Genomic DNA, 20,598 nt, shown 5'->3' on the forward strand with positions numbered 1-20,598 from the left:
CGGGCTCAAGGGAACTACCCCAGGCTGGCCTGGGCACCACCTTGTACCTTCAGTATCCCCCAGCTGGGCAGCCCAGGCATTGAGGACACACAAGAGGAGCCAGTGCCCCCGGCCAAGGTTGGCAGAGCTGGAGTAGCTATAGGAGGGAAGCTTTGGGGGCTGAAAGTTGGACCCACTTGCAGGAGAAGACCAGGATCCCAGGTCTGGGAGACATCAGCAAAAGAACTGGGAATGAGTCCCTCTCCCACCGCATTGCTGAGCTTGGGAAAAGGCCAGGGTCATGGGGAAATACTAGATGCGATATTTATAAAACAATAAAGTCCAGGTTGACCTTGATTTAATCTTCCTCCCTATTTTCATGTGGAGAATCCAAATCCAAGGGAAGGAACTTTCTCGAGGGCACAGGGCATCTCTGCCCATGCGAAGGGCTGTGGGCTTGAGGGAGGAGGAAAGGTGAACATGTATCTGAAGCCCCATCCCTTGTCCCTCCGTCAGTTCCTCTAACACCTACCAAGTTCCCATTAAGCTCTGGGAACATCTAAGACCCGCTCACAACCAAATACAGAGAAAGGGGTAGGTAACCTGAAACTCGGACAAACTGTCCAGTTTTTTTTTTTTTTTTTAATTGTTTCCCAATAAGTACGTCAACAGCAATAACCAAAAACTCCCTCCCTGTGCTGGGTTCAGTGATTTCAATACTTGATTCCACTCTCACTTGCAGGCTTGGGAGGAAAAGCCGAAGTGGAAGAAAAGTGACATCCCCACCCCCATCCTCCTTCCTGCCCCAGAGAGGAAGGACCTTCCCCCCAATGGCCAGTGTCTTCCCAGTGGCACCAGAGAACCAGCTGCCCTGGAGCTGATCCTCACTCTGCCAGCTCTGGGCACCTACTCTGTGCCAGCATCTGGAGAGGTCACTTCCTTGCTCTAGATGTCTGCCAAGGGCACATCTGCTGCTCTCTCTCTGCCCAGTTAAAAGTTGCCCAGTGTTTTCTTGCTTTTAAATAAAGGTGAGAGACTCTTTAAGATGGCCCACAAGGCTCTATAGGGTCTGGCTTCTGTCTCCACCCCCTTCCTGTTCTCCTCTTTACCTTTCTTTCATCCTGGTGCATCCTCACACATCTCCATACCTGTCAAGCTCCTGCCATAGGGCCTTTGCACATGTCACCCCCCAGGATCTGGAACATTCTCCCTTCCTCTCCTCCTCCTCCTCCTCCTCCTCCTCCTCCTTCTCCTCCTCCTCCTCCTTTTTTTCTCCCTCTTTCCTCTTCTTAGTAAGAGGAAATGATTTAAAAATTTAGAAGAAAATAAAGATGCAAATTTATCTTATTCATGGGTTTGAAAAGAGTTTTCAAACAAAACCCCAAAGAAGTTACAAAAGAAAATATACATTTGGCTACATGCAATTTGTGTGCAAATATAGGATAAAATTTTACCATCTGCATATAACAAACTATTCTTTTGCACTGACAACAAAGGAACTGAAATGTTACCACTTGCTCCAAACTACCAACAGTTCTTCAGCTCTGTTCTACTTTTTTTTTTTTTTTAAATGGAGGTTGGGTTGTGGCTCAGTTGGTAGAGAAATTGCCAAGCATGTGTGAGGCACTAGGTTTGATCCTCAGCACCACATAAAAATAAATAAATAACATAAAGTTATTAAAAATAATAAAAAATGGAGGTCAAATTCACATACTATAAAATTCATTAAAGCACTCAATTTAATGGTTTTTAATATATCACAAAATTGTGTACCCATCACTACCTCTGGATTCCAGAACATTTTCAACACCTCCGAAAGAAAGCCCATGCTTATTAGTTAGTAACTCTCAATTCCCTCTTTCTCCTACTGATGACAACCACCAACCTACTTTGTCTCCACAGATTTGCCTATCTTTTTTTCCATTTCATATAAGCAGAACCATATGTTAATGATCTTCAGTATCTAATTTCTTTCGGTTAGTATGATATTGTAGTGTGTGTCAATACTTTATACCTTTCATGACTAAATAATATTCCATTGTGTGGACAGATGCCACTTATTTGTACATTCAATTTGCATTTCCCTAATAACTAATGTTGTTGAGATCTTTTTGTGTTATGTTGGTATATATTTCTTTTTTTAATGTTTATTTTTTAGTTTTAGGTGGACACAATATATTTATATTTATGTGGTGCTGAGGATGGAAACTCAGTGCCTCACGCATGCCAGGTGAGCACGCTATCACTTGAGCCACAACCCGAGCCCTATATTGGTATATGTTTCATGGCCATTTGTACATCTTCTTTGAAGAAATGCCTGTTCCAATAGTTGCTCATATTTTACTTGGGTTATTTGTCTTATTGTTGTGTTGTAAGAGTTCTTTGCATACTCTGATTAGAAAATATTTTCTCCCTCTATGTTTCTATATTCACTTTCTTTTCAAGAATCAACTCTTGGTTTATTGTTTTTTTTCTAATGTTTTCCAATGATTTTTGTTCTCATCCCTATCATTGCCTTGGGTTTGGTTTGCTCTTCTTTTTCTAATTTCTTTTCTTTTCTTTCTTTCTTTTTTTGAGAGAGAGAGAGAGAGAGAGAGAGAGAGAGAGAGAGAGAGAGAGAGAATTTTTTTAATATTTATTTATTTTTTTAGTTTTTGGTGGACACAACATCTTTATTTTATTTTTATGTGGTGCTGAGGATCGAACCCAGTGCCCCGTGCATGCCAGGCGAGCGCGGCTACCGCTCGAGCCACATCCCCAGCCCTTCTAATTTCTTAAGATGGAAAATTGTTATTGACTTAAATCATGCACGAGAGGCAAGAAGTCTACAGATTGAGCTATATCTCCAGCCCTCTTTCTTTTTCTTCTTCTTCTTCTCCTCCTCTTCCTCCTCCTTATTCTTCCTCTTCTTCTTCTTTTGAGAAAAAGGAAAAAGGTTTATTGCTTTGCTAGCAAAGGAAAAACACAGGGGCACTTGTCCCAAAAGCTGTGATTTTGCCCATCACTTGTCCCAAAAGCTGTGATTTTGCCCATCAGTAAGAACAGGAGGCTTTTATCTCTTTCTTCTTTTTAATGTGGACATTTACAGCTCTGTATGCCTTGCTGCATCCTATAAATTTGACATGTTGTGTTTTCATATTCTTTCATCTCATATTATTATAGCCATCCTAGCTCTTCTTTTGGTTATTGTTTCTATGGCAAATCTTTTTCCACTTTTTAATTTTCAACTTGTCTTAGAATCTAAAATGGGTTTCTTGTAGACAGCTATCGTTGGGTCATTTGAAAAATGTACTGCCAGTTTATGTAACATATGGTATATGTTTCATGGCCTTTTGTACATCTTTTATGTATAAAGTTCAATACATTTACAATTAATGTAATTTCTGATATGAAAGTATTTATTTCTGCCATTTTGTGCTATATATATATATATATATATATATTTTTTTTTTTTTTCTTGCAGTGCTGGGGATTGAACTCATGGCGTTGCACAGGCTAGGGAAGTACGCAACCAGCCCTTGCTAGTTGTTCATTGTGACTTACTTAAAAAATATTTTTCAGTTCCTCCATTGTTTGCTTTTGTGTTAAAGACATTTCCTAGTGTACCATTTTGATTCTTTCCCTCCCTCCCTCCCTTTGTTTTTGGTACTAGGAATTAAACCTAAGGGTGTTTTACTACTGAAACCCACCCCCCCCCCTCCGCCCACCTGGCCCTTTTAATTTTTTATTTAGAGACAGGATCTCACTAAGTTGCTTAGGGCCTCACTAAGTTGCTGAGGCTGGCTTTGAATTTTCGATCCTCCGCCTCAGCCTCCTGAGCTGCTGGGACTGTAGGTGTGTGCCACTGTGTCCAGCCCCTATTCTTTTTAACTACATATTTTAGGTTATTTTTTTCAGGCATTGCCCTGAGGATTACAATTAACATCTTAACTAAAACTATTCTAGTCTGGCTAATCCCAACTCATCTTCAGTAGTATTCAGCAACTCTGCTCCTCTATAGCTGTGGTTTTCTTGTCATGTTACTGTCATATCAATTCCATCCTTCCTTACACATGTGTGTTCAGCAACAAGTTCATAATTATTGATTTATGCAGTTTTCTTTTAAAATCAGATAGGAGAAAAAAAGAGTTAAAAACAAACCAAAGCACCATTTGTACCACTTCTGTGCTCACTTAGTGTTCACCTTGACCAGAGCCTTTGTATTTCTTCATGTGGATTTGCACTGCTGGGTCTAGCTGGGAGCATTGGAAGGTGGAGGAGGACAGAGGGTGGGGTGTGTTCCTACCACCCCTTCCTGTCTGGGCAGCAATTTTTGTGGGTGAAGCCCCTCTCCCCAGTTTGCTAGTCCTGAGGTGCTTCACTATCCTGCTTGTTTCCTTAATGCCAAACACACTTGTTAAGCAGGCCCTTCATTAAACCCTCTCCTGTCACCCTACAGGTGGGCTGGCTCACGCCAAGGTGACTCTGCAGGCCCCATGACCTCCTTGCTGACTCCAGCTTCTCATGACATAAGGCCAGGTGGATGTCTCCTTTCTAGAACTTACCACAACCCTTGCTACAAGCTCATTTTAACAACCATTTGATCGACATCTGTTCTCCCTATGAATCTGTGGGCTCGACGCAGGCAGAGAGCAGGTCTGTCTGGCTTACCCTCCTATAGCCTTTCTAGCAGAACTTCTGGCCTGAATACATATGTAACATTTTTGTCTTATCTATTTCATGGAATTCTCCTGAGAGTCCGGGGACAACGGGTACAAAGGCTCTAGCAATGACATCTCCCCACATGTCCACAAGCTACAAAGTAAAATGGTGTGAGGATAGCATGGGGCGGGGCTCATGGAGACCTGGATCATCATGTACCACTATGTCACTTTGGATCAGGGACTTCTCTGGGCTCCTGTTTCCTAAAGGACTTTGAAAGCATGTTCTGAGGCTTTGAGGCCCTTTACCAAGACCCTCTGGTTTTAGGGCTCAAACCTGCTCATGGCCTAGGTTCCCCCTTCCCCATGGACAGTCTTCTTCAAGCTGCGCTCCACAGCGCACTCTGGTGGGCCCTGAGGGACAGCACCAGGACAGCTTCTGCTGTCTTTACGGTGCTCACCTGCTGGACTCCCATAGGACCATTGGTGGAGCAGGAGTATCATCCAAAACTTTGTCTCTCTTCTGTGAGCTGAAGCCTCGAAGGGGATGGATGTGTATACTAAGATCTCGCTGAGGTTTCTGTAGAGCTGGGCTGGCCAGTGCTCTCCCCATCAAATGGTATTAGACAAATCTAACACCAACAGCACAGAAATGTTTGCTAAACAACTACTTGTGATTGATGAGTAGGCATCAGAATGAGTTTAGCCTTTCCATCTCTTATTGTCACTACTCTTCAGAACTCCTCCACTCCAGGGTGTAGTCTCTAAGAAACTTGTGGGCTGCTCAGCCAACTCCTTGAGCTCTACTCTCATACATATAGGAACTCCTTCTTGCCTCAGGACCTTTGCACTAGCTCTTCACACTGCTGGAACTCCCTTCCCCCAATTATCTCTTTGTTCACATTCCCTCAGTTTCTGGCTTTCACTTAGACGCATCCCTTGACCAGTCAGCTAATATTAGCCCCAACCCCAGTCTCAAATATCATTGTTTTAATCCTACAGAGCCCTATTTGCATCTGAAACAGTCTTTGTTGCTTTAGGGTCTGTCTTTCCCTCTAGAGTGATGGCTGGTGGATTTTGTTCAGCACCCAGCAGGGTGCCTGGGTGCTGAACAGGTGCTCAGTGATGTGTATGCAGTGATCAAATGGAGAACAGCACACAAGGAATATGCCAGAGACCACTTTAGAGAAAGTCTGGAGGTTTACTCAGCAACAATCACAGTCACAATTATACATGGAAAGTCATTTCTTCACAGAGGCTCGCTTTTCCAGGCAGGAGGAGAGAGGTTGGTAGTCTTGAGCTTTCTCTACAGAATCCCTGTCTGAATTTCCAAATGTTCCCTGCCTGGGACCCCCTTGGGATTCTGGTCTTCAAGCCAATAACAGAGCAGGAACCTGACCCTGTTGGCTGGCACAGCTGCGTCAAAGCCATTGGGAGCAGATGTTCAGATGACTTTGTCACTAGGTATGTGGGTCCTACTCCCACCCAGAGGCACTCAAGATCAAGTCTGAACTAAAACACAACTTGGACTTTTTCACAAACAGCATCAGTTGAAAGCAATAAAGAATTCCAGAACAGAACCACACTCTTTGCCCCTCTTCTTTCAAATCTTCAGAAAATATTAAAAATGCAAGGCCTTCTAGGAGTTAAGATCACCCAACCTGTGTAGCTGAGATCTGTCAAACAAGGAACCCCGATTCCCCAGTTCCCCTGTAAAGTGCTTTGCTATTCTTTTGAGACTTCTGAGACTAGAAAAATGAAGATTCACAGAAGGAAATATGGAGCCATCTTCTAGGACATCACCTGTTTCTTAGGTTGAAAAACATTGGGCACGTAGGAAGTTTGAAAAGGGGATGCCATGTGGGCTTTGGAAATCCACGTGCTACATCTTCAACAAAACTGCTCTTTCTGTCCTAGTGGGCCCTTGTGTCACATCTCCCCATCAGGTATCTTCTGCAGAGGTACCCACCCCTGTCTCTGAGCCTTCTTCCAAAAGGAAGAAGCAACAGTTTCTGGACTTTTTTCAAGTTGGAAGCTCCAATTGGAGGCACAGCTGGAATGGCTTTCATATATATGCTGCAAATCTAGCCAACTTCGAAGACCTTGTACTTAATTATCAGCAAAGATGCTCTTTGCATCCCAAAATGTTCCTGGAGTCCTGCTTTGGAAAGCTGCTTGGGGGAGAGTCCGCATGGCCACTATACTTTCTAGCCACTATACTTTCTTGTCACCTCATCCTCCAAATAGATGCTTTAGAGGAAAAGGGGCCCACATCTCAAACTGTTACCTGGCATCTCCACAGGCTCCTGGCTGAGTTGTATTGAGTATCAGCCGGGATGGGAGCAGAAGCCTGAATTCTTGAGACAGGTGGTTTCCAAAAATAAGGTCAGACAGCGAGGGGCTTAGTATTTGCAGTCAGTGGAATTGAAACAATCAAATCCTGTCCTCCTGCCCCTGTTACTCAGCCAGGTCTCAGGACCTACTGGAGAGGGTTCAGCAGTTACAAATGCCAGAAAGCTCAGAGGACACGCCTGCCCTGCTTATGGTGTGGACCAGGCAGGCTAGGAAGAGAACCAAAGGAAAGGGAAGGGGAAGGAGACTACCTGTGGCTCCTGTGTTCCTCGGGAATCCTGGTCCTGTGGAGAACTGTCACCCACTAGGAGAGGGGCCATTTGGCAATCTAGCCAGTACCCTCTGTACCTTAACCCTACGGCGAGGGACAGGTGGAGCACTCTGTTTGGGGGTTGGGGTGGGGGCCACAAGCATGACCCAAACAAGGGCCCAAAGAGGCAAATCAAGCCTCCTCTTGGGGGCTGCCAAGGCCCTTCTAGGGAGGCCACAGGCCAAACAAGTTGCTGAGCTGCCCTTGAATTTGCAGAGTTCATGCGATGAGCCGAACAACTATGGCCTCTGCCCTTGGGGGTCTCTGGGTCTCACATTTAAGGCCCAATGTCTCCTGCTTGAAATCAGACATCAAGAAACACACTCATCCCACGGGAACTGCACACGCCATCAAAAATGTTCCCCTCCCCCCACCCCTGCCCCTTTACGTTAGTCTAGCAAGGCACTAGGAAATGGTTCAAGTTTAGGGATTTGCTGTACATTTGCATTTTTTTTCTTTTTAAAAGGCACAGTTTTTACTTTAATGATGCTGCATCGCTCTCCCATGCTTCAGCTCCCCAAATCTACATGTTCCTGTCATCCTCTGTTGAGATTCCAGAGGGGGCCTCCTCTTTTGACTCCCTTCTATAGAGGGCCACCTCTGAAGATATAGCACTCATCTGCAAAAGGACACGTGGGGTCTGCGAGCACAGGCACCGTGCTGGAAACGGTCCTTTGCCAGTGACACACTCAATCTGGGTCGGGGTGGTTGGGAGGGTTTCCCTCTTTCCCCCTGATAACTGATGGCCTTGAGATCAGCCGGCATCTCCAAGGCAGATTCGTGGCTGTGTTCCCAGATTTCTGTCTTGGTTACTTAATTGGTAAATGACACTTTCGAGTGACCCGAGTCTAACTGGAATACTGATTTCAAGTATTTCCTGGGCTAGCTGGTGGAGCCATAGGTTGTGGAATGTGATTTTCGTTTCTCAATCAGTGGGTGGCAGGCTGGTTACAGAAATGCCTCCTATTAGTTTGGGAACCCTCTTCGAATCTGACATGTAATTAAACAAAGCAAAAGGTAAATATGAAGGGCTAGTGGGTATGTCTGGTTATGGGGCAACAAGTTCTTTTCTCCACTGCCTGGGGACGGCAGCTGTGGGGATGGAGGGAGGTTCCGGCCTTCTGGTCATTGCTGAGCACTGTACTGTACCAGAGCCTCTGGTGGCAGCTGATGGACACAGGTCCCCCACTCCATCTCGCCAGTGCCTCCAACCTTGGGTTCCACAGACAGTCCACGGGCTGGGGCTGCCTCGACTGTACCAGACCTGCCTGCTGCTTTAATCAGAGCATTCTAGAAACCACACTGGAGGCTAGAATTCCAGAATCCTATGGAACACTCTGGTTTGGATGAGCCGTAGAGTTCTTTAGAAACTCCAGAGTTCTATGAGAACTAGAACCACAATGAGGTCAGAGGTGTCTTGCTGCCCACAGTTGGTCGTGGAAGCTTCCAGCTTCTGGGCAGGGAGCACCTCACAGCACCCGTTCCTCTCCTGAGGCAGGGACTTGCCTGGGAGAGAAAGGGAAATGGAAGCGTGGATGGGGGAAGCTCAGCCTCTCCAGTTTGGAGATCTACTTGGCCTTTTCCAAGGGCCCCAAGGCCATCTGAACCAACCCCTAAAGCTGGTTGCAGGGCTGTCCTGTTCCTGGGGAGCATTGAAATGGGCATTTCAAATACCCAAAGAGCTAGAGGGAGACAGCTCTATGTTCATGACTGCAAAGGAAGGTTTGGGGTCCCTTTTCCGACCCCAGGACTGCCATCTGGTCAGCGTTCAGTATTGAACACTCTGAGGTCACAGGTATGGCCTGTGAGTCACCTGGGCTTAGAGAAAACAGAAGCTGGGCAGTACTGGCAGTCACCCCCCGACAGAGGCAGAAACCCAAAGGGCCCGAGGAGGACTTTCCCCTTCTGCTGCAGGTGGGTGGCCTCAGTACTAAAGGCTGACCGTACCAGGCAGATACTGCCTTTCTCTAGAGCTTCACATATGAGAGCCACCCGAGGGCTGCGCACCCTTGTAGGACTCATTTTCGGGTAGCTTAGGGCTGCCATGGGATTCTCCCACACAGTGCTCCAGAGAACACAGCGGGGGTTGAAGTGGGCTCTGCCTTATTGTGGGGTCTTCTGTGGGGTCTGCTCAATACCTGACCCCATGACTCAGGGGCTGAAGGACCAGCAGACCCTTTGCTCCAGCTTCAAGAGCACTCTTGCCCTGACCCACTTGGCCAGCACCTTGCACACCATGGTGCCCCCAGACCCAGCCTCCTCAGGGGAGGGGGCTTCATGAGCCAGAGGGACCTTCTGGGCCTGCCAACAGGACGCGAGGGCTCAGTTTCTGTTGAATTTTTCCAAGACTGTTGAGTTGGTATGTTCAAACAGCCACTGCTGGGTGAGAGAGGAGGGGTTGCAGGTATTCATGAAGATTCTGTGGTCACTTTCACTGCAGTCCATGCAGCTGCCACTGACAGGGTGGTAGAGGGTCTTGTCCTGCAAAACAGGGAGGGGCTCAGCCAGGAAGCGCTTGGGGACGCCAACTAACAGCAGCAGCAATAATGTCAACAAGTAGGGGAGGAAGTGACAGGCGAGCTGCTCACACACCTGTTGGTCTCCCCCAGGGCACACAGCCAGATGTGGCCCAGTGCCCCCCACAGCTGGTGTCACCCCAGGCCTGTGTTCTGTCCCTGTCCCTGGGCAGAAGTGATGCATGTCGCTTCCAGACCTGGGCCCTCCACACGGTCTGCCTCCGGTCAGGTCTCACTAGCCCTCGTGGCATGGTTGTGCCTTCTTTTTAATGGACTCAGTCAATAGTTAAGATTTGGAGATTTCACATAAAAACCTGGATTTCTGACTTTTTCTCTTTTTGGGGGGTGGACACTGGGGATTGAACTCAGGGGCACTCGACCACTGAACCACATCCCCAGCCCTATTTTGTATTTTATTTAGAGACAGGGTCTCACTGCATTGCTCAGTGCCTCGCCATTGCTGAGGCTGGCTTTGAACTTGTGATCATCCTGCCTCAGTCTCCTGAGCTGCTAGGATTACAGCATGTGCCATCACGTCCAGCTGGTTTCTGATTTCTCTTGAGTGGCTGGAAAATGGGGCAAGATAGGTCTGTGGAGCAAGGGAAGGAGGGGCTGGGCTGCTGGGGGAAGCTGTGAGGAACTACATTGCTTTAAAACAATTTATCCCCTCATTCCCCGCCACCACCCGTTGCCCACATTCCCTCCCCACCCTGCGGTGTATCTTGTCTTACTTGGCGGTATTTCCACAGCTGGTTGCCCCTCATGCTGTGGCAATCATAGAGAGTGACCGGGCTGGTGTGGGAGACGGCGTCAAAGCAGAACTTCTTGGTGTGCTGAGGGTCTCCGGGCCGGATGTCCTCTCTCCAGGTGAAGGTGAACACCTGTGCACACAGGAACATTACTACAGAGACAATAAAGTCTGGGAATTTTCTTTTTTCCTCCATTTTTTTTTTTAATTTGGAAAAAAATTCTAAACACATAGGCCAAAAGAAAGCCAACTGAAATTACCTCCTGTTCTAATTAGCCAGCTTCAGCCAATCTTGTTACACTCTACCCCCATGGCTCCTTCTACCCACATTGTTGTGAAGTTCATCTCAGCTGGCACATCATGTCAGGTACACATACCTTAGCAAGCACCATCATAACACTTGAAAGTGACTACCGAGTCCTCAAGGTCATCAAGCACCCAGACTTCAAGTGTTCTTGGACTGCCTTGCCAATTTTTTTTCACAGTTGGTTTGAATCAAGACCCAAACTGGGTTCACCTTGCATTTATTTGATGAGCACCTACCCCTCACTCCCCCACAGCTTTATTGGAGAATAATTGGCATACAGTAAACGGCACACATTTAAAGCATCATGTGATATGGTTTGACATGTTTATACTTCAAACAATCATCAGGATCCAGGTAATGAACAGATCCATTATCCCCAAAGTGTCCTCATGCTCCTGGTGATCTCTCCCTCCCGTCCCTCCCCACCATGTCCCTAGGCAACCACTCATCTGCTTTCTGTTATTAGAGCTTCATTTGCAATTTCTAGAATTTCATAGAAAAGGGTGCACACAGTGTGCATTCTTTTTTGTTTGATTTCTTTTCACTCAATGGAATTTCCTTGAGATGCATCCAGGTTGCAACTGCATCTATCAGCAGCTCATTCCTTGTTTTGCTCAGTGGATTTCACTGTATGGCACTTCATTTACTGGTTCTTGGACATCTGTATTGTTTCCAGTGTTTGGTTATTACAAAAAAATCTACGATGAACATTTGCACATAAGTCTTTGTAGGGACTTGTTTCCTTTTCTTTTGGATAAATATCTAGAAGTGAAATAGCTGGCTCATATCATAGATTAATGTTTAATTTTCCAAGAAACCGCCAAACTGTTTTGCAAGATGGCTGTACCATGGACATCCCCACCAGCAGGGTACGGTTCCAGTTCATCTGTATCCTGCCAACCTTGGATATGGTCAGTCTTTGTATCAGGTGTGCAGTGATGTCCCACTGTAGCTGTAAGTTCCCAGTTCTCTAATAATTAATGGGTTCAACATTTTTAATATGCTTATTTGACACGCCTTCTTTGGTAACATGTCTGTACAAATCTTTTGGTCTTAATTTTTTAAAATTATTGTTATTGAGTTCTCTGAGGTTTTATATATTCTAGATAAAAATCTTTTTCTAGATATAGGCCTTACAAACATTTTCTTCCAGTCTGTGACTTGCCTTTTTATTCTCTTAACAGTTGTTTTTTTTTTTTTTTAAACCAGACATTTTCATTTTGAAGACAGTATTTTTTTCCCCTTTGGTATTGCGCTGTTGGTATTGTATGTAAGAAATCATTGCTTAATTCAAGGTCACAAATTCCTTTGCCTAAGTTTTATTTTAAAAGTTCTTTCAGTTTTAGGTTCTATGTTTGGGCCTCTGAGCCATTTTGAGTTAATTCTGGTATGTGGTATAAGACATATATTGATTTTTTTGCATGGATATTCAACTGCTCCAGCAACATTTGTGGGAAAGACATTTTCTCCTTGGAACTGCCTTTATACCTTCGTCAAGACCAGTTGTCCTTGTATGTGTAGGTCTGTTCTGACCTTCATTCTCTTCCACTGATCTGTCTTTATGTCAGGATCATACTATCTCGATGACTGTCATTGTAGAATATTATCTTGAAATCAGGCAGTGTTTGTTGTTCAACCTTGAGTTTCTTTTTGAAAGTTGTTTTGGCTATTTGAGGTCCTGTGCATTTCCACTTGAATTTTAGAATAACTTTTTCCAATTTCTACAAAAAAAGTCTTCTAAAATGTTAGAATGGTGTTGATTTTTTTTCCTATGTTGCTCAGGCTGGTCTTAAAGAATGGGTTCAAATGATCTTCCTGCCTCAACCTCCCAATGAACTGGGACTACAGGTATGCACCACCCTAGCTCGCTTGTGTTACATTTACATATTGGTTTGGAAAGATCTGATTTTGATTGTCTTCCTTTGAATATGGTATATATTTTCATTTATTTAGAGCTTCCTTAATTTCTAACAATAATGTTATACAGCTTTCAGTGTACAGGACTTTCACATCTTTTGTTGTTATATCTAGTATTTGATATTTTCTATGTTATAGTAAATGCCTTTTTGTGTGTGTGTATGTGTGTGTGTGTGTGTGTGGTGCTGGGGACTGAACTGCACACAGCCCCGTGCCCACGTTGCAAATCTGAGAGGGAAAAAGGGAAGGAGTGGACCAGTGAGGTACCCACAGAGGGGACCCAAGGCAGGTGCTGGGGACTGACCTGTGGGCGGGAAATCCCTGCCTTGTGTGTGTGAGGTAGGCACTCTACCAACTGAGCTATATCCTTAGCCTGTAAATGCCTGTTTTTTGTTAATTTTGTTGATTCTTCAGTATCAGTATAAAATGATTGATTTTTGTATCTTGCTTGATTTTTGTATCTTGCAACTTTGTTAAAACTCTGTTATTAGTTGTTATAGCTCCTTTGTAGAGTCAAAAGAATTTTCTACTTAGATGTTCATATAGTCTACAAACAAAGACAGTTTTTCTTCTTCCTGTCTGGTCTAGATGACTTTAGGCATCATGTTGGCCACAGGTTTTTCAGAGATTCCCTTTGTCAAAGTGAGAAAAATTCCCTTCTACTCTTGGTGTGCCAGGAATTGTTGGATTTTGGCAAACACTTCTAAATACATTGAAGTGATTTTATGTTTTTTCTTTTTCAGTTTGTTAATATAGTAGATATAGAAATTATTATTATTTTTAGTTGTAGATGGACACAATACCTTTATTTTATTTATTTATTTTTATGTGGTGCTGAGGATCAAAGCCAGTGCCTCACGTGCGCTATGTGAGCAAGCTACCATTGAGCTACAATCCTGGCCCATAGCAATTAATTTTATAAGTCTAAATCAACTATGTTCCTGGAACACATTTTACTTAGAATGCAATGTGTTATGCTTTTTATATACTGTTGAATAGAGTTTTCTAAAATTTTGTTTAGGATTTTTGCACCTGTGTTTATGAAGTATAAGTTAGGGTTAGTCTTACATTAGTCTGGTTTTGGTATTAAGGTAATGCTGGTCTCACAAAATGAGTTGGCAAATAAATATTCGTTCCTTTTCTGGAATTTTCATAGAATTGGTAAAAATCTTTTCTTCCATGTTTGGTAGAATTGAAGAGTGAATCTATCGGGGCCTGGAGTTCTCCAAGTTCTCTCCCCTCTCTTCTACATTCTGTTTTGTGAGTTCTAATGGCCTTGCTCCTTTATGCTCAGCTCTGTCCCCTCAAGGCAGGGAGTCACCTGGCTTGAATTGGATTCTGTCTCCCTGACCTGTGGGTGGGAAATCCTTCTAGGAAGGAAGGTGGGGCCGTTCTAGGGCTCGACCTGACTTCTCAACTGTCAGTTACCATCTTTCATTGGTTGTTGTCTATCCTCCTAAAAACTGCCTCCTTAATGTCCATTTCCTGGCCTCTTCCAGGGCGGGAGCTGTCTTTTGGTTCTGCCTCTCTGTTCAGGTGGCTGAGGGCCAGGAGGCATGGATCCCAATGGGGCTGCCATGCTTCCCGCTTTGGAAAGCGAAGGCTGGCCCAAACCCCGGGCACCCTGTGGTTGCTTGTGAGTCCTCAGGGTTGGCCTGGACTATGCCACACATTGAGGCTTTTCTGAAGTTGAGATTCATGGGCTCTTTTTAACCGGGTCTCATGCTCTTCTTGGTCTCTTTTGGAGGTAGGGCCGGGTGGAGAATAGCCACATAGTAACACTGGAGGAATCAGAAGACTTAGTCACAGAGGGCCACTACCTACTAAGAACTATGAAGAAAGGACAGGGCAGGCAGATATGCACTTCGGAGGGAGATGCGTGCTGTGCTGTCTGAGAGTTTGCTACGGTTTGGGTGGATCCTCTGGAATTCACCTGTTGGGAACTTAATCCCCAAAGTGTATGTTAATGATACTTAGAGGTGAGGCTTTGGGGAAGTAATTGGATGAGGGATGAAGGTTTGGGACCCCCAAGATGGCACTAATGACTTTAAAAGAGGAGAAAAAAAATCCATGTTAGCAAGCATGTCCGTGTCCCCCTCTGATGCCTTCTGCCATGTCATGACCCAGGATGAGGTCCTCATCGGGAGCTGGGCAGATGCTGGCGTTATGCTCTTGAACCTCCAGAACTGTGAACCACATAACCTGCTATTCTTCATAAATGACCCAGTCTGTGGCTTGCAGTTATAGCAACATAAAATGGACTGAGACAGAGGTGCTGCTGTCTGTTCTCCGTGTGCCTACTGTAACCTCTTCCTGCTGAGTCCTGCTGATGCAGAGGACCCACATGACTAGGCTTTACTGTGAGCTTCCAAAATGCCAGATAATGCACAGAGAGGATATTCAAGATGTATCTTTGGCCCAGAATCAGCAAATGCTGGGTAGCTCAAGGGAAGGGAGGACTGCAGAGAGCTAAATGATGTTTCTTGAGAGTGGAGGCCCTTCCCACAAGGCTGAGTTACAGTCTGCATTCTCCTGTAACATCCTTGGGGAATGATCCCTTAGACAAGCAGCCTTTTCCCACTATCCTCCCTGTTTTTTAGGTCAGGTGGCCACAGAGTCCCAGGCCCCACCCACGTGAGAATCCCTTATCTCCCCATTGTGGCACTCAGGAACCTAAGGCATGAGAACCGCAGGGATTCTCCAGAACTCTCAGAAGGGGCATGCCTATCCACTGTGGGGGTTGGGGAGTGGGGCTGCCAATAGTAACATCTGCCACCACAAGGGATGAGCCAGGTTGAAAAGGAAGCCGAGAGAGGAAAGAAGGTTCCAGAGGGATCCAGACAACTTCATCAACACTTCTTGGTGATGTAAGCCAATAACTCCCTCTTTTTGTTGAAGGCCATTTGGGCTGGGTGTCTATCATTTATAACCAACAGTCCAGATGGATGGTTTTATTGTGGGGTACAGGAAGACCCTGTCCGAGATGCCGAGGAAACTCTTACAACTCGTCCCCTGAGCTGAGGACTGTCACTCATTGCTGGCCCACAGCCTTTCCCTCCCAGTCCTGAACACGTGAGCACTTGTGCCGCAGATGGTGCAGGGATCCTGTGGCCTGCCCCGCGGAGTGGCCCTTACCTGCATGTTGTTCCATGCAGCCTCACCGCGGCCCCAGATGCAGCTCTCCAGCCTCAGTGGGGAGCCCAGCGCACCGTGCTTCGTGTCTGCACACAGCCCCGTGCCCACGTTGCGAATCTGAGGGAAAAAGGGAAGGAGTGGACCAGTGAGGTACCCATAGAGGGGACCCAAGGCAGAGGCAGACTGGCTTAGTTCTGAGTGGTCTTAATGAAGCTCACCCTGGGCTGCTGGCAGTGCCTAGCAGCTCAGTAAGAGATGCTCATCTGCAGAGGAAGCTGCTCGCACTGCTGAGCTCCAACCACACAGTCACGGTCAGGGAGTGGCCTGCGGTTAGAAGCTGCTAGAAGGACACCCTGGCCCGATCCCAGAGACTTTGATCCAAGAGGCCCAGGGGTTGAATTCTACCCCCATCCCAGGAGATTCCAGTATAGGTAGTCCAGGACCACACCCCAGAAACCCCAAGAACAGGACACAGAATCTTTGCCATAGGTCTTAAATTCTCTGCCTTTTAGAGCAGGTGAATGGCAAGAGGTGACTGGAGTCTACTCCCAGCCCCGGTCCGAAGAACAGCAGAGGTCTGTCTCCCTCAACCATTAAGACAGGTGGGCTGGGCTGGGCGTCTGAAGTCCTTGGACGCTCACTTGCTGCAGGCAGGCCGCTTGTGTTAGTGCTGCTCTCAGGTCACACAGCTCCCACCTCACCGCTGTCACTCCTGTGTGTCAGAGGGGTGGGGAGATGTGGCAGCTACAAAAATGCCCCACTTTCACTTTCTTTTGCGGGGAGTCTAGCAGCCCCACTATTGTGTTCTAAGCCCTCCACTGTGTCTTCCTGTGGGATGCTCCCAGCTCAGGACTGAGCCAGACAGTGATGCCATGGCAGGTCCACTCCTGTGAGGTGCTGGGCTCCTCTGGTAGGTGATTTGGCTCGAGGACTCCATAATAATCTGGCTGAAACTCCCTCAGCCATATTGTGATCTAGGACTCTTCTACCCAAACCCTCCTTCCTTCCTTCTCCCCTTTACAAATGTCAGACCAGCTGACCGTGGGCTGCTGGCTCTGCCAGTCCCCCTCACTTTTCCTCTCAGGGGTTCCCACATGTTATCTGCTTCTTGAAGGACTTGAACTAATGCAGGAGAAAAATCCAGTAACTAGGTTAAGAACCAAAGAGCTCAGGGGGAGTCAACCTGGTGCCTCCCTTAGAATACTGGTGGCGGTGTTGGGGTGGGGCTGGCTGCTTGGCTTATCAGGAAGGTCTCTCTAATTAGCTGTGTGGCTTTGAGCAAGTCCTCCCTGGTGCTTCTGCCAGCCCAGCATCAGCTCTCCTTCCTCTGGTAATAATTCTCTGCTTTTCTGTGGGCAACTGTTCCCCCCACCTGAAGCCAGTCTCCGCACTCTCCTACCCTTCCTACCCTTGCTTTCCCCTTGCCTAATGGCCTCAGCGATTGGTACAGGATCCAAGGATAAGACTTGATTCCTGCACTTTGCTGGCTTGATCAGGAAAGGGGCATTCATTTTCTGCTGGGTTGGCCAAGCTAGGAGTGTGTCAGTCTGAAGCTTCTGGAAGTCACCCTGCTACCTTCAGCATGAGGCCCACATAAAAGGAAGCCAGGCTAAGCAGGAGAAAAAGAGACGGACATCACTGGAGACCCTAGATCCAGGTCATCTGATTCTGCAGTTACATCAGGCTTCCATGAGTCAGGAAATTTCCCTTTAGTACTTGAAGCTGGCTTTCTGAAAGTGACCCAGCTCTCAAGCTCTCCCTCTTCCAAGCCCCAATATGTCCATCCATCAATGAGTAGGTGCTCCTGCCTGGGGAACCCAGGATGGATGATGGTGGTGGCATGTGGTCCACCTGGTGCGACTGGTCTGTGTCCTCCAGCAGAGGTTTGACAGACTGCCACTTGGACAGCAGCGCAGGCCCCACACACAGGAGCCTGTGCTGGGCTTAAAGCTTTGCAGAGGCTGTTTCAAAACTCTTAATCATTTTGTGTTTGATTTTGTAATGTAAACTAGATCTGGGGGGACACTGGAGCATCAGCACAAGCTGAGGGCACACGCTGTGACAATGCTTGCATCTCTTTTCTGCCCTGTTTGCTTGTAGCATCTGTGATGCCCGTGAACTTGAAGCTACGGTGGACCTGAGATGGGCAAGACTCTGAGCTTGTGAGTTCTGCCTGTGACTAAGTGGAGGTGCTGGCTCTCCAAGTTCCCCGAAAAGGGGATCTTGCTACGCGTGCACCAAGGGCATTAGCATTCTCAGCCAAGCAGGGATGGAGTCCTGTCCCGCCCCCTCCTGCTGGCTCCACTGCCCTGTGTTGGCCAGCTGCTCCCAGGATCACCAGTAAGTAAAAGGCAGTGTTGGTAGAACATGGTTACCCAGAGGTGAGGTTTTTATACAGTGATGCCTCTCTTCTGCTAGGAAAGATCTAGGCACGTAGGAGGATGGAATACAGATCTTGTCACTTTACCCATCCCGAATATGAGCTGTGTGTTCTTCGTTTGCATTTAAAACTGTCTCTGTTGGCTGTGGCAGAGCATATGCAAGGCTCCGGGTTCTCTCCCCAGCACTGAAAACCCAACCAACCCCCACACGCCACTCCGCTGGAAGAAACCCCATAAAAACAAAAACAAAAAACCCACAAAAAATGAAAACAAACAAACCAGAAACAACCCCCCCCAAAACACCACCACCATCACCACCACTAACAAAAAATCTGCACTGGATGATATAAAGACGAAAGGCGAAATTCATACTAATAAAGTTTTTTGTTTTGTTTTGGTACAGGGATTGAACACAGGGGCGCTTAAGCACTGAGCCACATCCCCAGCCTTTTTTTTTTTTTTTAAAATTTTGAGATAGGATCTTGCTGAGTTGCTCAGGGCTTTGCTAAATTGTTGAGGCTGGCCTTGAACTTGCCATCCTCCTGCTTAGCCTTACTGAGTAGCTGGGATTAAAAGCATGTGCCATCACACCTAGCTTAATTAAAGCTTAATTTTCCTATACTGAGAACTCTAAATAGCAAAACAAAACAAAACACAAAGACAACAATAACAACTACAAGAAACAAGGACAAATCTAAAGAGAACAGGAAAGCAGAGTTTTATATTTCTACTTTTCCCAGCACGGTTTTCCTGTACTGGGTCTGAGGTTTTGCAATTTATGTAGCCCCCCACACTCACCTCCCCCCAAGCGGCAGCCGGGGGCTCCACAGGCGGGTAGAATTTGGGCAAGTCCCAGGCGATCTTGGTCATAAACCACCTGAAGCTCTTGCAGTTAAGGGCGCTGCGGAGCTTCTTCTGAGCAGCCACGTCCCCAGCCGAGAGGTGGCGGTACTCGGGCCGGCGCTGGTAAATGTACTCGGCGTACTCGTCCATCCACACCTCGGCCACGCGCTTCAGGTTCTGCGGACAGAGGCAGCGGGAAGCCTCAGGCTCGCAGCAGAGCACGGGCCGGGGGTGGGGTGCAACGGTTCCGGGGGGGGGGGGCGGGGGGTCGAGATCCACCGTTCTTATTTGTGTCCATCAGAGATCCCAGCTCTACCACGGTTTTAGGTCTTCTATACAGTCAGGGAACACACTGAGCTACAGTTCCATCCTACATACATGGAAGTGGTCCTGGAAGACTTGTCTGGTGACCGTGTAGCATCTTAGTTGTGTGAGTACACTCTATAACGTTCGTACAAGGATGAAAGCCTAATGGTGCCGTTTCTCAGAGTATATCTGTCAAGCCATGTGCAACTTTATTGCTAATTATTATTTATACATGTTTTAAGGATTTTTTTTGGGAGGGTACTGGGGATTGAACCCAAGGGTGCTCAACTACTGAGCCTCATCCCCACCCCTTAAAAATTTTTTATTTAGAGATAGGGTCTTGCTGAGTTGCTTAGGGCCTCACTAAGTTACTGAGGCTGGCTTTGAACTCCAGATCCTCCTGCCTCATCCTTCTAAACTGCTGGGATTGCTGGCATGCACCACTATGCCTGGCTATGTTTAAGACTTTACGGTTGGATGATACACTGCTGTTGTTTTGCCTGCTCATCTTCCATACCCTACTATTGTATTGATAACCACCAACTTTCCTTTGGGGAGCTTCCCTTGCTTCACTGCCATTTCTCCTGGCTGGAAGAAATGCCCATCACCCAGTCTGGCTAATGTGAATACAGACATTCCTGGATACAGGGATTAGTCCAAGTGAGCATGTGACCTAAGTCAAGCCAATCAGAACCAATAGGCATTAACTTTGGAATTTTTGCAAGAATTATTGGGAAGAATTGTTCTGTTTCTGCTTGGATTATTGGGTAAGATGCCAGCCAGGTCTGCTGGGCCATGTGGCAACCACATAAGCAAAGCTTATCCAAGGAGAAAGTCAACTTGGAATGAGGCAGAGCTGAGAGTAGATCAAGGAGCATAGTCCTTCTTGTAGAATTAATCCAGTCACACCTGAAGCCCATACTACCAGAGAACCTTCCATTTCCATGAGCCATTTCATCTGCCCCCTCTCCTTTATTGGTACTAGGGATTGAACTCAGGGGTGCCCTACTATTGAGCTACACCCCCAGCCCCTTTTAAATTTTTTATTTTGAGATAGGGTCTTGCTAAATTGCGGAGGCTGACTTTGAATTTACCATCTCCTGTCTCAGCCTCAGTGGTTGCAGTCATAGATGTGCACCACAGTGCCCAGCCATTAAATCCCCT

The 20,598-nt window shown here is 46.5% G+C and overlaps 1 protein-coding gene and 1 long non-coding RNA gene across 3 annotated transcripts in view; one reads left to right on the plus strand and one right to left on the minus strand.

The window, feature by feature from the left end:
• LOC124093855 (uncharacterized) overlaps positions 1–20,598 on the plus strand; it is a 59,508-nt gene that overhangs the window by 17,421 nt on the left and 21,489 nt on the right. The gene's annotated exons all lie outside the window — the stretch shown is intronic.
• Positions 5,801–20,598, minus strand: part of Galnt10 (polypeptide N-acetylgalactosaminyltransferase 10) — a 240,579-nt gene continuing 225,781 nt past the window's right edge. For both annotated transcript variants that reach the window (XM_046446390.2, XM_046446391.2), the window contains exons 9-12: positions 19,084–19,305; positions 15,905–16,021; positions 10,529–10,678; positions 5,801–9,762 (exon numbers count right to left, since the gene is read on the minus strand). In XM_046446390.2, the coding sequence (XP_046302346.1) occupies positions 9,604–9,762; positions 10,529–10,678; positions 15,905–16,021; positions 19,084–19,305 (648 nt within the window). In that variant the 3' untranslated portion in view covers positions 5,801–9,603. The remainder of the gene's footprint in view (positions 9,763–10,528; positions 10,679–15,904; positions 16,022–19,083; positions 19,306–20,598) is intronic.

The sequence above is a fragment of the Marmota monax genome, unplaced genomic scaffold (genome assembly GCF_021218885.2).
Source record: "Marmota monax isolate L192 unplaced genomic scaffold, Marmota_monax_Labrador192_F-V1.1 WCK01_AAM20220418_F8-fsc00188, whole genome shotgun sequence".
Taxonomy (NCBI): domain Eukaryota; kingdom Metazoa; phylum Chordata; class Mammalia; order Rodentia; family Sciuridae; genus Marmota; species Marmota monax.